The sequence below is a fragment of the Doryrhamphus excisus genome, linkage group LG14, assembly GCF_037039965.1.
Source record: "Doryrhamphus excisus strain RoL-2023G ecotype Guam linkage group LG14, RoL_Dexc_Guam_v1.1, whole genome shotgun sequence".
NCBI lineage: Eukaryota > Metazoa > Chordata > Actinopteri > Syngnathiformes > Syngnathidae > Doryrhamphus > Doryrhamphus excisus.
Genome location: NC_136370.1, coordinates 6,072,555 through 6,088,358, shown reverse-complemented (window position 1 = coordinate 6,088,358; position 15,804 = coordinate 6,072,555). Strand labels below are relative to the sequence as shown.

The 15,804-nt window shown below is 43.1% G+C and overlaps 1 protein-coding gene across 2 annotated transcripts in view; it reads left to right on the top strand.

Annotated features, from left to right (window-relative positions):
- aqr (aquarius intron-binding spliceosomal factor) overlaps positions 1 to 15,804 on the top strand; it is a 58,234-nt gene that overhangs the window by 14,577 nt on the left and 27,853 nt on the right. For both annotated transcript variants that reach the window (XM_078796039.1, XM_078796038.1), the window contains exons 15-25: positions 2,356 to 2,458; positions 3,403 to 3,523; positions 4,163 to 4,304; positions 4,732 to 4,910; positions 6,059 to 6,226; positions 9,154 to 9,323; positions 10,007 to 10,248; positions 10,945 to 11,100; positions 12,192 to 12,261; positions 13,280 to 13,390; positions 13,467 to 13,576. In XM_078796039.1, the coding sequence (XP_078652165.1) occupies positions 2,356 to 2,458; positions 3,403 to 3,523; positions 4,163 to 4,304; positions 4,732 to 4,910; positions 6,059 to 6,226; positions 9,154 to 9,323; positions 10,007 to 10,248; positions 10,945 to 11,100; positions 12,192 to 12,261; positions 13,280 to 13,390; positions 13,467 to 13,576 (1,572 nt within the window). The remainder of the gene's footprint in view (positions 1 to 2,355; positions 2,459 to 3,402; positions 3,524 to 4,162; positions 4,305 to 4,731; positions 4,911 to 6,058; positions 6,227 to 9,153; positions 9,324 to 10,006; positions 10,249 to 10,944; positions 11,101 to 12,191; positions 12,262 to 13,279; positions 13,391 to 13,466; positions 13,577 to 15,804) is intronic.

The following is a 15,804-nucleotide window of genomic DNA, read 5'->3' as shown; positions in this document are numbered from 1 at the left end:
ACTCTTGGTGAGTTATTTTCCCAAAAGCGACTAGTGACAAATGTGGGGACTAGTATTTGTGCGAATGAAAATTGAAAGTACGTATTCTGTGGCTGTTGCCGAGAGGTCCGCCCCACCTCACAGCAGTCACAATCGGTCAATGCACATGCAATGTCAGCTCCCGCGGCACACTATCTGCCTCTCCCGGATTCACTACCTCGGGCTCCGAACACATAGCTACAGTGTGCTTCTTGTTAATTACATAGTTTTATTTGACTGTGCAGTAATTTGCTTCAGATGCAATTCAAAATTACCTCAATATGTTTTTCTCCCCACTCACACTCACTGCATACACTAGCCTACCTCCCCCTTCCGTCCTCATCCAATCAGCAGTCAGAACTCTGTCTACATTGCATCTGCATCTACATCTGCATTCATTGACAGAGCTGCGGGTTGTCGACCCCTGTCGTAGGTGATTGTTGTATTTTTTTTTGCACACATTATGAAGAAAGACACACTATAAACCTTGCAATTCTACCTCCACTCGATGTTCCCGGTGTCACTCGTTAGCTGCGATGATCACACACAAGACGCTTTTTTTCATTGGAGTTCAACGATCCAAGCAGTCCAAACAGAAACTGCAATAATTCTACAATTGGATCAAACTTGGGATTTATTTAATCGGAACAGAAATTCATAGGAATCCTGAAAATGTGTTAAGCAGCGGTGTCATGGTGCCATCTACTGTACGGGGTTGCAACGGCATGGTACGCAGACATTCCAATTATTATATGTCCTTTAGGCTACGGTGGTTAGGGTGAACAGGTAGTGTCAAATCTTATAAACAAACTAGCCAAATCTGTTTGTGGCAGTCCAAATTTATTTGTGGCGGGCCACACTGTTGTGACTAACATTCAGCTGTTAATAGTTAATTTAACGATTAAATTTTGCATTAAATAGAACAGTAAATCTCTCCATTGCAAATATTAAAAATATTTTTCTTGGTCAGCAAAAATGTTTAACCTAACCTTACATAACATCAAATTTACATTTATCATCCTCTCCTTTCTACTAAAGGCTCGAACCATCACGCTTGTGTTTCTGTGAGCCGAGCACTGCTGAATCAGGTTAATGCTCCTGCTGATTCATTCCACGTTTATATCCACAAGCTCCTTGGAGCGCCATTGTTCCTCACTCCGTAGCTGTCACCCGAAGAGCTCCTGGAGTAATTCCCTCTGAAAATATCCAGTATCAGATTTAACGAGGCAACCCCCCCCCCCATCCAAGCAACTCAAATTCTAATGCCACTTTATTCCTGCTGCTCTTTACTAAGCTCCCAGTCACCCGTCGCTCTGAATTTATCCTCTAATTCCCCAAAACACACAAACCCGAGTATTATTGCCATAGCTTTGCCTAAAAATAGACACTTCTGACAGTGGCATGAAGCGTGCAGAGTGTCATTTTAGGTGAATAAATTATTTTAATACATCATCAAAGGTTGTGCATCAAGTTGTTGACGTGCAATGCAAGTGTATTGCAAAAAAATGATATTTTTGTCCAGAGTTTCGCTTTGTTCACATTCACTGCGTTCATTCGCATGTTGAATAGACAAACAGGAGAGCCTTCGCTTTGATTGTTAGCGTGTCCCATTCCGACTGATGCTGCAAGGTTTAAAGTGCAGAAGAATATTTTCATAAAGTCGTTAGTTTACCCCATAACAGTTAGGGTCAAGGCAGTCCCCCAGGCGATAGAAAGTTGCGGTGGACTAGTTCCAGCACATTTGCCAGTGGCTCAGCTGGTCCAGTCATCTCCAACACCCCCTCTGCCCAGAGAGATGTTGTGACACTCTTATCTTGTTGCTAAGGGCTGAGGGATGCCCACATGAGCTGTGCCAGGTCATCCACCGGCCACTGAAGTGCAACACTGGCACAATGGCTGCTCTGTCGCTCAATCATGGGTACGTGTGGATACGGGCCACGTGTGGCTGTCCAGAGCTTGTCATTGCTGTGTCCACAGCCTGCCTTCGCTTCATGTAGCAACAAACCCTGTGTCACAGTGTGTCAACCTGATTAAGACTCGGTGCGGAGAGCCACGCCTCAGCTTGCAGAGACTTTGATTTTCATAATCCTGTCGCATCAATGCGGGCCAGCCCTTTAATGCACGGGTGCTGACGGAGCAGGAGTGTCAAAGCAAACAGAAGGGAAGGGTTGCACTTGCTTCCAGTTGCAAGTGCTAACAAGCACAAAATAATTGGGCTGTCGATCGTCATGCCTACTGCAGCATCACTGTTGGAGAAACCCTTACAAGTCACATGCCAGTCAATTAGTCCTTAGTCTATCTGAAATATGTATTTACTCTAAGGTGTTTTCTCCCTAGCCCAAATACACTCCACCGGGTGGCATCTTACCTGTGTCTGCTACCTGAGTTGCCTGACGGCCAAGACACCACCCGTGAGAAGAAAGTTCTTCTGGAACTGCTGGTAAGTTCAGCCTCCATACATACACTGTTCTCCTACTTATCTTCTAATTCATATACAGCCATCCCTTTGAACGTCACTCTTATCATGGTTTTTCAACAATATATACATATCTCTTGCTGTTTTGTGGTTTAATATGGCTCAATAATATTCTACACTGGTCACTTGGTGTCAGTAATGTAAATGTAGGACACACAAGCACCAGAATTGATTGGCCTGTTGACTGGAACAAAAGGCTTTGTTTAACAAAACTTAACCTACCTTCCCTACCACCAGAACACAAATACAGCAAAATACACAAGCATTTATGTCTTAAATGGCTTATTTTCTCTTATTATGTCGACTGTATTGTGTTTTTCCGGGTGTAAAAGTGACAAGAGGGGTGTTATTTCATGTCAAGAAGGCTCAGGTTTTCTATGCGAGACGATGGGATTTACTGTCATGATGCCCACTCGAGGGTTGGAAGGACAGTGGACTCTCTAATCACAGTCGGTATTGGGACACTAGTCAGCCTCTGAATTGGTTTCGTTTTGAATCGGTGTTCTCGACTGGAAAGAGGAAAAAATTGTTCGGTCATAAACGTATTAAAATTCACTGTCATACAAGTGTCGGTGACGGTTCTGAAATTATAAAATTAAAACTCAACATTCGGTGATCCTCAACAAATGCGGTGGTCACACACTGCTGTTGGATGGCATTCCTTAACCCAACTTATTAGATCGGTTTGGTCGGGATATTCATACTAGCGTGACCAAAAAGCTGATATTGGCTGATGTGCGACGACTCCTTGTTGAATGGAACGACGCCCCCAAACAGTATGTGGCCAGCATTAGGAGGGCATGCCAGGTTGTTATGGTTCCTCCGCTCACTGCCGAGGCTCCTGTTTAATGTGATTTCAAATTGTTTAAAACACGTGTTATTACAAAACTCTTTGTCCACTCCTCCAGGTGTCCCGTCATGAGCGCAGAATCTCTCAGATCGAGCAACTGAACCAAATGCCCCTTTATCCAACCGAGAAGATCATCTGGGATGAAAACATCGTCCCCACAGAGTACTTCTCTGGAGAAGGTGCACAATGAACTAAATGTATCACTCAATGTTCACCCAATAACGGTTTTTCACAAATATATAAATTAATAAATCATGCTGTTTTGTGGTTGAATACAGCCTATTATTAGTACTTAAGCAAATTGTACATATTTTTTTCCTAAATGAATCATTAAATGAAGTAAAATGCAAAAAAAAAAAGAAGTAAAATACAAAAATCCCTAATATAAACATGACTTCTGTTCTTGGCCGTAAAACATGCCAAACTAAAACGCAACGCTTAATCCCTGACGTGACTTCATGTTAGCCCACCACCCTCGGCAGGGCCGACCCAGGCCTCCATGGGGACCTCTTAGTTCGCTTATGCCTTGGGCCGGCTCTGACCCTAGTGAAAACATTTATAGCAACACACACAAGTGCGAGTCAAATTTCTGTGTTAAAGGGCTCTAAAATATTATACCATATTTAGAAGGCTGTAAACAGGTTTACCATGCTCTAACTATGAAAATATTAGATTTATACAGGTAAATAAGGAATCCTACACTACTTCACTTATCACTGTCAGCTCTGGAACTGCAATAATTCAGGGATTACTGTATATTATTTTCGGTACAGTCTATAAAACTAATACCTTATATCTGTCATGTGTTATCTTTTCAGGCTGCCTTGCGCTCCCAAAACTTAACCTCCAGTTTCTCACCCTCCACGACTACCTGCTGAGGAACTTCAACCTGTTCCGCCTGGAGTCGACCTACGAGATTAGACAGGATATAGAAGACGTGGTGTGGCGTATGAAACCATGGTAAGTTGTCCTCGGTCCTTGTGATTGCCCCCCCCCCCCTCCAACTGTAGCGTCAAGTCATTTGTCCCATTAATTGAGCAAGAGCACGCTCACTTAAGTCTTTTTAACTTTTATGAATGAAGATCCTTATCTCCCCTCCGCCTCTCGTGGCGCACGGCACGGCACATTGATGATATTTAATTCAAAGACTGTGACATTTGCGACACCACATTTGGAAACCCATTGCTTAACATAATAAGTGCTCCCATTATGTCAAGTGGTGTAGCAACTTTTTACTTGTTGTTGCTCTGAAAAGTAAATAAGTCGGCGGCGGTGCCATGCGGCTGCCCCAAATCCAACTCATTTCAAGCTGACAACGGCCCACGGCGCTTGTCACACCTCTTTCCTCCCTTTCTCATTCCCCCACCCCACCACCACACACACACAGGCAATCTGAGTATGGCGGAGTGGTGTTCGGAGGCTGGGCCAGGATGGCTCAGACCATCACCGCCTTCTCCATCGTGGAGGTGGCAAAACCCAACATCGGCGAGAGCTGGCCTGCACGTGTCCGAGCTGACGTCACGGTTCACCTCAACGTGCAAGATCATATCAAGCAGGAGTGGGAAGGTAACGACGCACGCCAGCGTGACAACACCAAGAGCTAAAACTGACCTGATTGTTTGCCACCTCTGTGTCGCCTTAACTACAAGTGCTCAAGTGCTTGACACGTGAACCGCTGACAACATGCAAGCAATGGTGAATAACACCATTGCTTGCAAAGGTAGCCCTGATAACTGGTCACAACATTGGACATGGCTACACGATCTCAAGAGAACCAATTTAAGAGTACTGTTATAAACTATTGCTAGTCTTCATTCAATTCAAATGCAGTCACCCTCGTTTATCGCTGAAAATTGGTTCCAGGCCAAAACACGATGAGTGAATTTCCATGAAGTAGGATTCAATATTAATAAATTGAATATTTTTGTAGTTATAGCATAGAAAACCATTTTTAAACTTTCTAAATATGTACCATTGTTTTTACAGCCCTGGAGACATGAAATAACACCCCTAAAGCCGCCTTTACACCCCTATTATTCTTTGTTTAGGCATGCTATGGGATCACTGCATTTACACAAGAAACGGCCACCGCTTTAGCATAGCATGCTACAGAGCTTACTAGTTAGCCTCCTAGAAAACCGCGATAGAGTGAGGGAGCGATGTTGGAAGGGTGACTGTTCTACATTAATATTAATGTATAATTATTATTATTTAATAATATATCATTTTTGGTAATACAATATGAATATTACAGCCAAGTGTGGTACAGTAGATATACTTTTGTAATTGAGTGTTATAAAAATCTAAAATTTAACATATATAAAATTAAAATAGTTATAATTTGTATAAGACAATTTGTTTTCATGACTTTTCTATGACATCTTTACGAGTTGTCTTATGGTGCAGCCACCTAACACATTGCAGAATACTTAACATTCCTATCTCTTGCAGAGAGACCTTTTTTAATAATCCATTTCCTCAAATTTCAAGGCAGAATTAAGTATCACTTCCTATCTTCCACCATCCTCTATAATTAGAACTTCATGTTTTAAAGATCAGGGCTCATGCTGACAGGACAGTTTCTCCCCCAATGCCCAGCTCCTATCCCATCCCAACGCCACTGATGTGTCCCCCGCTGATACTCCGTGTCCACCTTTCTGTCAATCCTTGTCTATCCTCCGTCTTGACTCTCATACCCACCATACACATTGCAGGGCTGCGTAAGCACGATGTTTGCTTTCTGATCACGGTGCGGCCCAACCTGGCCTACGGCACAAGATTCGACCGCCGCCAGTCCTTTGTGGAGCAGGCCGGGCTGGTGTACGTGCGAGGCTGCGAGGTGCAGGGCATGCTGGATGACAAGGGACGTGTCATTGAGGAAGGTACTACTCACAAGTGCACCCGCCCACACACACATCCCAAACACGCAATGACACATTACATCCATCCTCCCATCATCCCAGTCATAACCACCAGCTGATCCTTGGGAGAGGGTCACAGCCGCGTTGTCATGGTGACAGCCACAGTAATGACCTGACCTATTCGCATTAACATTACATTAACCTGAGGTCGACGGCGACAACACTTGAGAGTTGTGGGCCCTGCCCCCTCGTACCCATGGCAACTTTCAATTCATTTAATTTAGCTGTGCATGTTGTACCCGCATGGATGAACCTTGAATGTGCTTGTCCTCCAGAACCACAGCCATCTATCTGTATATATTCATTCATTCATTTTCTACCGCTTATCCTCATTCGGATTGCGGGGGTGCTGGAGCCTATCCCAGCTGTCTTCGGGCGAGAGGCGGGGTACACCCTGGACGGGTCGCCAGCCAATCACAGGACACATATAGACAAACAACCATTCACACTCACATTCATACCTATGGACAATTTGGAGTGGCCAATTAACCTAGCATGTTTTTGGAATGTGGGAGGAAACCAGAGTACCCGGAGAAAACCCATGCATGCAAACTCCACACAGAAATGCCCGAGGGTGGAATCGAACTCTCCTAGCTGTGTGGCCTAAGCGCTAACCACCACTTCAGAAAAAAATATTTCTCACATTTGCATTGATGATTTAAGATTCAAAGTTTTTTTCCCCTCTGTAGGCTATAATAGAAATTGGAATCTGTTCCAGGGTCAAACTGTGGCCATCTTTATATCTTTATTAACGAAACAGGCATTTTTTAAGTCTAAAAAGTGAACCATCAATATTAAAATTATCTATATATATACATTTTTAACATTAAATAAGTCAGTGTTAGTTTTATTTGAAAGCATTTGAGGCCCCTCACTCATGTTTGTAATTACCATACAAGTGTAAAAACAAGTTAACCACTACTATCGGTAAAAACAACAAAAATAGTAAACATATTCAGTCGTAATAGTAAGTGACAAAGTGCGGTGGCTTGATGCGCCTCGTGGGTCTGGAGCGACTTCACCGCGATAAACGAGGGGTGACTGTACGCCCGAAATTACAGTAACTGCTGTTAGTGGTAAATGTTTTTAAAAAAGTATTGGGGCATTGTTGAAGTCTGACTTTCCTTGTGACCTTTGAGCTGATTCTGCTTTGGAATGCTGTATTTTTTGCAAAAAAAAAGCCAAAGAAAAAGCTCTTCCTTCCTTTGCTACTAGCTTAAATACGGTTATGCTTGTGGTTCATTTTTTTAAATCACTTTTTTTGGGCAAATGTTTTCATAAAATTGATGGACCTGCAGCATTTCACTGAATATTTGAAGATACCGGCTGATTACAATGGTTCAAAGGCTCACTTGGAGCAGACTAAGATTGTTACGAGTTAGACCGCCACCCACCCTCCCCCAACGATGGGGGTAACGGTGCTTGCGGTGTGAGTTGTCAGCTCCGCTGGGCTCACGTGAATGTCTCTGGCTGCCTCTCTCCCGCTTTGAGATGCGAGCCACTGGAACCGTGACAAGACGTCAGTCACTCTTGGAGTCATGACAACAGAATAAACAACGGCGCTGAGTACTGCTTTATGTCTTGAGGCGGAGTGACAGACAGGACAAGAAGGTTCACACAGAGGCAAGGACGGTTAAGATATCCTTCTCGGTTTATAATGCTACCATGGATAATACACAATGGTGTCTGCAAAAATACACTTACTGGACCACAACATGAGGTACACTTCAGATCCAGTGGTATACTATGACTGCACTGCTGTTCTCTTCCACCACCGCAAACTATAACCACAATAATAAACATATTGTTAAACTAATGCCTCTCTGACAGTGCCAATCAAAACCCAGCATTGTGAAGGCATCCGTTTTTTGACATAGCTCTTGTATTGTGATCACATGAGATTGTGAGGATACAAAGTGTTTATACAAAGCCACCGTGATAGCTTAGTACACTGACCGCTCTCACATCCTAGCCCAGCTGTCCAAATTGTTTTCCTACGCGTCGATGGTATCGCTTACACCCCTAAGCTATCGCCACACTTTTTTTTTTTTTAGCCAGGAGGATTTGACAATCCCAGCACAGCCCCACACACACATCGACGTGCAAACACACAACAGAGGTCAAGCGGATTGAGTGTCACTCTCCTCTCTTCCCCCTCGTGCCCTCAATGCGCCACACATGAATCTCTGCAGACATCCATCAGTGAGCTGCCCTTGGTGCACCTCACAGCCCCTCTCTCCGTGGACGCCTGTCAGCCTCGCATCCACATTCCTCATCCTAAAAAAGGCAGAGCACTGCAGGAAAATGAGCCTGGGAGAGTTGTTTTGAAAGAACTACCGCCGCCATTATTTGACTGAGTATTGATGCTTGTTCATTGGCTCTCATACATCACGGTTAATTGGTTCCAGGCCCAACCGCGATAAATGGATTTCAGTGAACTGGGATTCGGTATTGAGAAATTGAATGAATATTTTCATAGTTATGGCATAGAAAACATATTTACAATCTTCCTCTCCCCTTAACTGGCATTATTACAGGCGATCCTGTATCATTTAGGCAACTCAAACCCTTATCAGATTTGTCTACCATTTTACTTACAGTGTCCAATTTGCGCCGGCCTTCTGTTTTCTGGCTGCGCTTTGTGTCATGTCTGAAATTTCAAAAGAGAAGGCCCACGTTCTCCCCATTCTCAACTTAGCATATTTAATGTCACACACGGCTACGAACAAAAAAAGTATGTGGATGCCCCTTAAGTGTTATGTCCCACAGTCTCCATTTTGCTGCCCTCAGTCTCATCTTGGATAACATTCCGAAACAGGCAATTCATTATTGTGTTGTGACAGATGTGTCAATCTTCAGCAAGCCCTCTAACATATGTACCTTCGTAGGTCCCGAACCAAAACCCAAGCTGCGAGGAGACTCCAGAACATTCCGTGTCTGGTTGGACCCCAACCAGTACCAACAGGACATGACCAGCAGCATTCAGGCCGGCACTGAGGACCCGTACGAAACATTCAACATCATCATGAGGCGCAAACCAAAGGAGAACAATTTCAAGGTTTGTACCCCTGTTGGCACTTCTTTACTTGGGTATTGTAGCTGAAAGGTTAGGGCCAGGGCAAGTCTGAGATTACGGCCCATCGAGACATGCTTGTCAGCAGAAGCTAATGGGATTCCTTTCTCTCACAGCAACATTGAGTGTAGGGAAGAAAGACTATTAAGGTTAAAAGCAGTCCTGCTAATAGTTTCACTGATGATGTTTTTATGCGGGTCAAATTAAGTTAAAACCAAGCAGAGTGTGTCAAATCCCACGTCTCCTCTGTTCTTTTCCATGCTGTTGACATTTGCTTGAGCTACTCAACAGGGCTTTGTCAAATCGGCTATTTTGAATGCAACGCGCATACAAATACGTCTTTTCCCAGACTGAGAAGCGACAGATGTTTTCGCAGAGAAGCATAGGAGCTGATGGGTATTCAGAGGAACATTCTTCTACAGCTTTGATGTTTAGTTCAGATAAAAGCAAGCATGTTCCCCACCCAGTGATTGATGCACAGTGAGTTAGGCACTTTGAAGCTCATTAAAATATAATTGATAGATGTACAAGTTTCCCGCTGTCCCCGTCAAAGCAGCTCCTCCTGTGGGATGTGAAAACATGAAACCCTCCAATTACACATTCAGTTCTGTTTCTATCATTTTATTTCTATCTGTCTATCCATCCATCCATTGTGTTGTACATTCCAGGCCGTTCTCGAGACCATCCGTAACCTGATGAACACGGAGTGCGTCGTCCCAGACTGGCTGCATGACATCATCCTCGGCTACGGCGACCCAGGCAGTGCCCACTACTCCAAAATGCCCAATCAGATCTCCACGCTGGACTTCAACGACACCTTTCTGTCCTTGGAACACCTGCGCTCCTGTTTTCCAGGTTTGGCCGTAAAGGTCAAAGAGGAGAAACCTGAACTGCAGGTCCCGCCTTTCAGGTGAACGGAAAATGTCAGATGAAATTTTAATGATTACTTAAAAATAAAAAGGTGCATCTAAACTTTTTCCGGCGAGGGCCACATTCATAAAAATGAAATTAAAGATGCTAAAATTAATTATGCTAAGCCAGGAGTGTTTGCAAAGATGCTGGGGCCACTTAAATATTTTGTAGATAGGTTAAGAATTTTGAGAAAAAAAAACAGCTTTGTGATATGGGTGGAAGAGGTATTATCAACTTCTTTGCTCCCCCCATTGTGCTGTTTTGTAGGGCTGTTAAGTTATTGAAAACTTTTAATCTGATTAATCTGTTTTGTGAATTAATTAATCATGATTAATCACATTAGCCTCCGATTTCCTCTCACATTCCAAAAACATGCTAGGTTAATTGGCGACTCCAAATTGTCCATAGGTATGAATGTGAGTGTGAATGGTTGTTTGTCTATATGTGCCCTGTGATTGGCTGGTCACCAGTCCAGGGTGTACCCCGCCTCTCGCCCGAAGACAGCTGGGATAGGCTCCGGCACCCCCGCAACCCTTGTGAGGATAAGCTTCAGCAACTGTGTGAAATGTGCCAAATTTTACTGTATTTAATGAAGAGAAAGATAAATGACAGGACAAAGTGATGTATATTTGAATATGTTAATCAAGCTAAAAGATACCATGCGCGTGGTCTAACATCTCTTTTGCTTTACTAGAATAAAGTTTCCAATGGCTAAACAAGCCGAAAAAGGGAAGAAGAGGAAGGCTGATGAAGAAGGCAAGGACAAACAAGAGGATGAGGACGCAACCTTGATTGTTGAGCCCTATGTCACACCCAACCGTGGGCCCTATCCCTACAACCAGCCCAAAAGGTGAGAGATCCACTCATTTCGGCTACCTCGGATTGTTTTTTCACTTCAAAGTAGTATCGGTCAGAGTGAGACACTGGTGGAGATAATGGAGGGCGTTGGTCTCTTGTATTTACATCATGGCATAAAGAGGAGACTATGGGCAAAAAGAAAAGGAAAATGTGGGTGTATTGTTTTATTCATAGCCCTGTACCCTCAAATGTTAACAATTTTTTTGTCAAGTTTGTTGCTAATAGAAAAGCACCAATAGTAAGTTGCACATTCAGCATTCACAGCCCTGCAAATTAGCAGATTTATGGCCACAAATGTACCATAATTTCTAGTATGTAAGCCACACCCACTAAATTTAAAGAGATTTTAAATTTAAACATGTTGTATACCTGTCTGTAAGCCGCAGGTATTCACGTAGTAACATGGGATATTTAGTACACAAAGTTTTCAGTGCTAGTAATATGGCTAGTTAAACAGAAGCCTATCCAGAAAAGTCATTCATGGTCATCCTCATTCTCCTCCTGGGAACTAAAACGGCTAAAGTCGTCGTCTTGAGCATCACAATTGTAAGCCTCATAATTTCTTCATGACACACTCATCCTTCACTATCTCTTCCTTTTGTTGTCACTCTCGGTGTCACATTTGCCTTGAGGCTAGCCCTTTAGCTTGAGCTGTCCTCTTCATCAGGCAGTAGCCGATTCCATCTGTTCGTCGTTCAGTGTACAGTGCCTACACACTTTATACTTTAAATGTGTTTAATAAGCATGTGAGGTATATTTAGGTCTTAAACCTGGTTTGTGTCAGTGAACAATTGCAGCTGAAGAGAGGGTTCTGGAGCTGAATCTAATGTAGTAATTACAACAGTCACTTTTATTGCAAATGTTGATCTGCTGTGTGTCAATAATACACATGTTTATATCAGTTGTGGGTTTGTTATTTTGCCATGGGCTGGTTTATGATCTTTTACGTTCAACGTCCACGTTCTACTTGGTTCATTTGCTCCATGCTGGCCTGAATCAGATTCTCTAAAATGAACCTAAATTGGTTTATACTGTCATGAAGGTACTGATGACTAATTACCTGCCTTAATAACATGCTTCCAGGAATACAATTCACTTCACGCCTACTCAGATCGAAGCCATCCGAGCCGGCATGCAGCCAGGCCTCACCATGGTAAGTGCTTCATATTTACCGTTTGATTGTGAGTTGCTGCCTGTTTACCCCCCCCCCCCCAAAAAATCGAACAAAATGGCTCTTGTGGAAACTCAGAAAGAGCCAACATCGTGTGGAGCCTCCTACTTCTGTCTTTCAAGCATACTATTTCGTTGCTGGTAGTATGATTGCACAAGATGGGGCGGGGTTGTGGTTTTAGGAGTAAACAAGGCGAGCAAACACCATGAAACTCACCCCTTCTCACCTTCCAGCTTGGCAGATGGAAAATACGTCCCAGCAAACACACTACAGCCACCTCTTAGTCTGCCTGCCAGCTTTTGCTTTCTTGTCGGCTGATTGCATGTTGATTTATTCATCGATGCCAAATTACGCTCATTATTTCCGAGCAGAAATTACTCACCTGAGATGTTAAGATTTCTTTTTTTGTAAACATGTTGTACCGCCTCCCTGCTGATATAAAGATTTTATGCTGATGTGGCTCAAAGGAGGCTGATGCCTCCTTTGGCTTATATGGGAGTGGACCGCTTTATCACTTTAAACTGTCATACAAGTACTACAAAAACTGAACTATTGTACAATAAAACTAAAAGTGCATTCAACTTTTATCATTCTTAAGCGGCAGAAGTTACTATATTAAATCTTAATAACACACCATGACGCTGATGATGATTGTGATGAAACATGGCTGACTTGGCTTCTACTCTCTTTTGTTAACATGTTTTAGCCTTAGCCATATTGGGCTGATCAGCCAGGACAGACACTTTGACCACTTTGAGTTCTATTTGTATTTCCGGTTCTGTGGTTATGCATCACACATTTCCTTTATGGCATGATGATTTCCTTCTGTGACATAATGGCAACACAAATTCCAAAAAAAAAACAATACACACATTTTGAGTTAATCCCTTAGATAAGTTGTGCGAGGGTTCACAAAATGTTGCTCAAATGCATAATTTCTTACGGCCATTTTGCCATTTTCTTTGTTACTTCCTGCTCACGCTTCTGCTCTGTCATTCAGGTTGTCGGACCACCAGGTACCGGCAAGACCGATGTGGCTGTTCAGATCATTTCAAACATCTACCATAACTTTCCAGAGCAGAGGACCCTCATTGTCACACACTCAAATCAGGTTCGGCCTTGAAAAAGAGGTTGCCGTTGTTGCCAACCGCATCTCATCTTCCCTGCTTTACTTCCTTCCCCACCAGGCCTTGAACCAGCTGTTTGAAAAGATCATGGCCCTCGACATTGACGAGCGCCACCTTCTGCGTCTGGGCCACGGAGAAGAGGAGCTGGAGACCGAGAAGGACTTCAGCAGGTGAGGACAGACGGCGATGACAAGTGCAGATACCGGGAGATGGCGTCTTAAGCAAACAGACTGTGCGCATGTGCTGCGGCCCTTATAACTCAATCAAAGCCAACACACACAAGTATTGGTGTGTGTATATATAAAAGCTTCCCAGCTGCCCACATACATAATTATCCTTAGCCAAACCCCTGACAGGCCACCTGATACTCCCATATTTTATCTCCATAAGACATCCTCGACCTCTCAGGCTTTTCCATCAGTGATCATATCGCCTTCCCTCAGAGCGATTAGCCCTTGTCACTACTCTGGACCTCCACAGACCACTTTGAGAGGCATTTGCCAAACCACATTAAATGTCAGATCTTGAATCCATTTCATTTATGTCGCCTATTAGCTGTTGGATTACATCAGTTGGGTTTGTGTGAGGCTCACAGATTCTTCCAAGTGGGACTCAGCTGATGACTTAATCACTCGCATTAACGGTTATTAAAAGTTCAGCAGTCTGAGGGGGAAGGACCAAAACTTTTCAAACATTATCTGCATCCAAAAACATTTGGAGAGGCCTTGCTTTTTAGCCAATATTTTTACTCCCATGGATTTTCAAATGATACATATCCAATGTTAACTTCTACTCACAATTAGCCTGCCTGCGTGTTGTCAGGAGCCATGCGGGGCTGCCGGTTTGCGTTCCAAACATGTTGTTCTTTGTCTTGTGTTTGGATTTTCAAAGTGTCCGCAAATGCAACACTGTGAAGAAGAAGTGTCGTTCCGAGGAGGGACTATAGATGTGTTTGTGAGTTGAAGATACTGTACATACATGGTGTTGGAATTGCGCTGCTGTTGGTGTGTCAGGTCAAGTTAGCAAAGAGCATCAGACTATCTGTGGCTGTGCAGTGACACTCCACTGTGCCTCGATACTGTATGTCGTCATCACAGAGAGGGGTGGTTTGATGTGGTCCGCATTCGTTAATTACGATACAAATTTTTGCATAATTATTTTTGACAGCTCTGTTAAAGGTATCAACCTTCTAACATGTAATAATTACACAATCAACACTTCCTGTTACGTCTTTCACTCTTTAATACGAAGCGCGTGGCAAACCAGAGGGGCGTTAACGTCAGTATCAGTATTATTAGCATTTTAGTTACCTAACGGTCTATGTACCTCCAATGCACCATTTAAACCTTATTTAATGGTTTTTAATTCTCTGCGGGTGTTTTTATTTAGATTCTGTCACATGAGAGGAAGACAATAAAAATGGCCTCACATGAACCATGTAGTGTAACTCAAGCCGAAGCGACACATCACTGCACCCAATCGATTAGGAAGGAAAGCGTTATATAAACTGAGCTTGGGGACACAAACAAATGTCATATATTGTAAAGGTCAAACAAGGACACACTTCTGCAGTGGACAGGATTTGGGCAGCAAATATTCAACTGTTCTGAACCAAATTCCGTTTTAATGTGAATGGATTTGAGATCATCTTTTCAAGTCCTGGGCTTTTTTTGCATTCATCACCGTCACCGTGTAGTAAAGTGATATCGTCAGTCCTCCGTGGACTCTAATACAATACTAATGTCGTTTTTACAACCTCTGGCATGCATTACGCCTCTTTGATTCATTATTCATTAAGCACTTTTACAACACTGACATGTGGACTAAGTGGGATGGATGGGTAATTACATGAGAGTAAAGAAATTAAAGCGTATAAATGCATTTACAATATTACATTCAAAGACGTACGGCTGCTGTTTCTTAATGAAATTGTCTTAGAGTGATGTGTGTGTGTGTGTGTGTGTGTGATGCCTTAAAGCAGGGTTGTCCAAACTTTTTCCGGTGAAAAATGAAAGTATATTTCAAGAAAAAAATGCATCTCAGCTTTGTGATATAGATGAAAAAGTCTATTAGTATCAACTTTGGGCTCTTTTTTTTTAAATTATTTTTGCAGATTTTTTACTATAATATAATCTAAAATTGGCGGATGCGTGGTTAGCGTGACGGCCTCACAGCTAGGAAACCCGACTTCAATTCCACCCTCGGCCATCTATGTGTGGAGTTTGCATGGTCTCCCCGTGCATGCATGGGTTTTCTCTGGGGACTTTTCCTGTGAAGTTATATATTTACAATGTGCCATGGGCCAATAAAAAACAGCTATAAGCCAGAAAAGGTCCACGGGCAGCACCTTGAATACCCCTGGCTCAAAGGCAAATATATTTTCTGTTACACAAATACC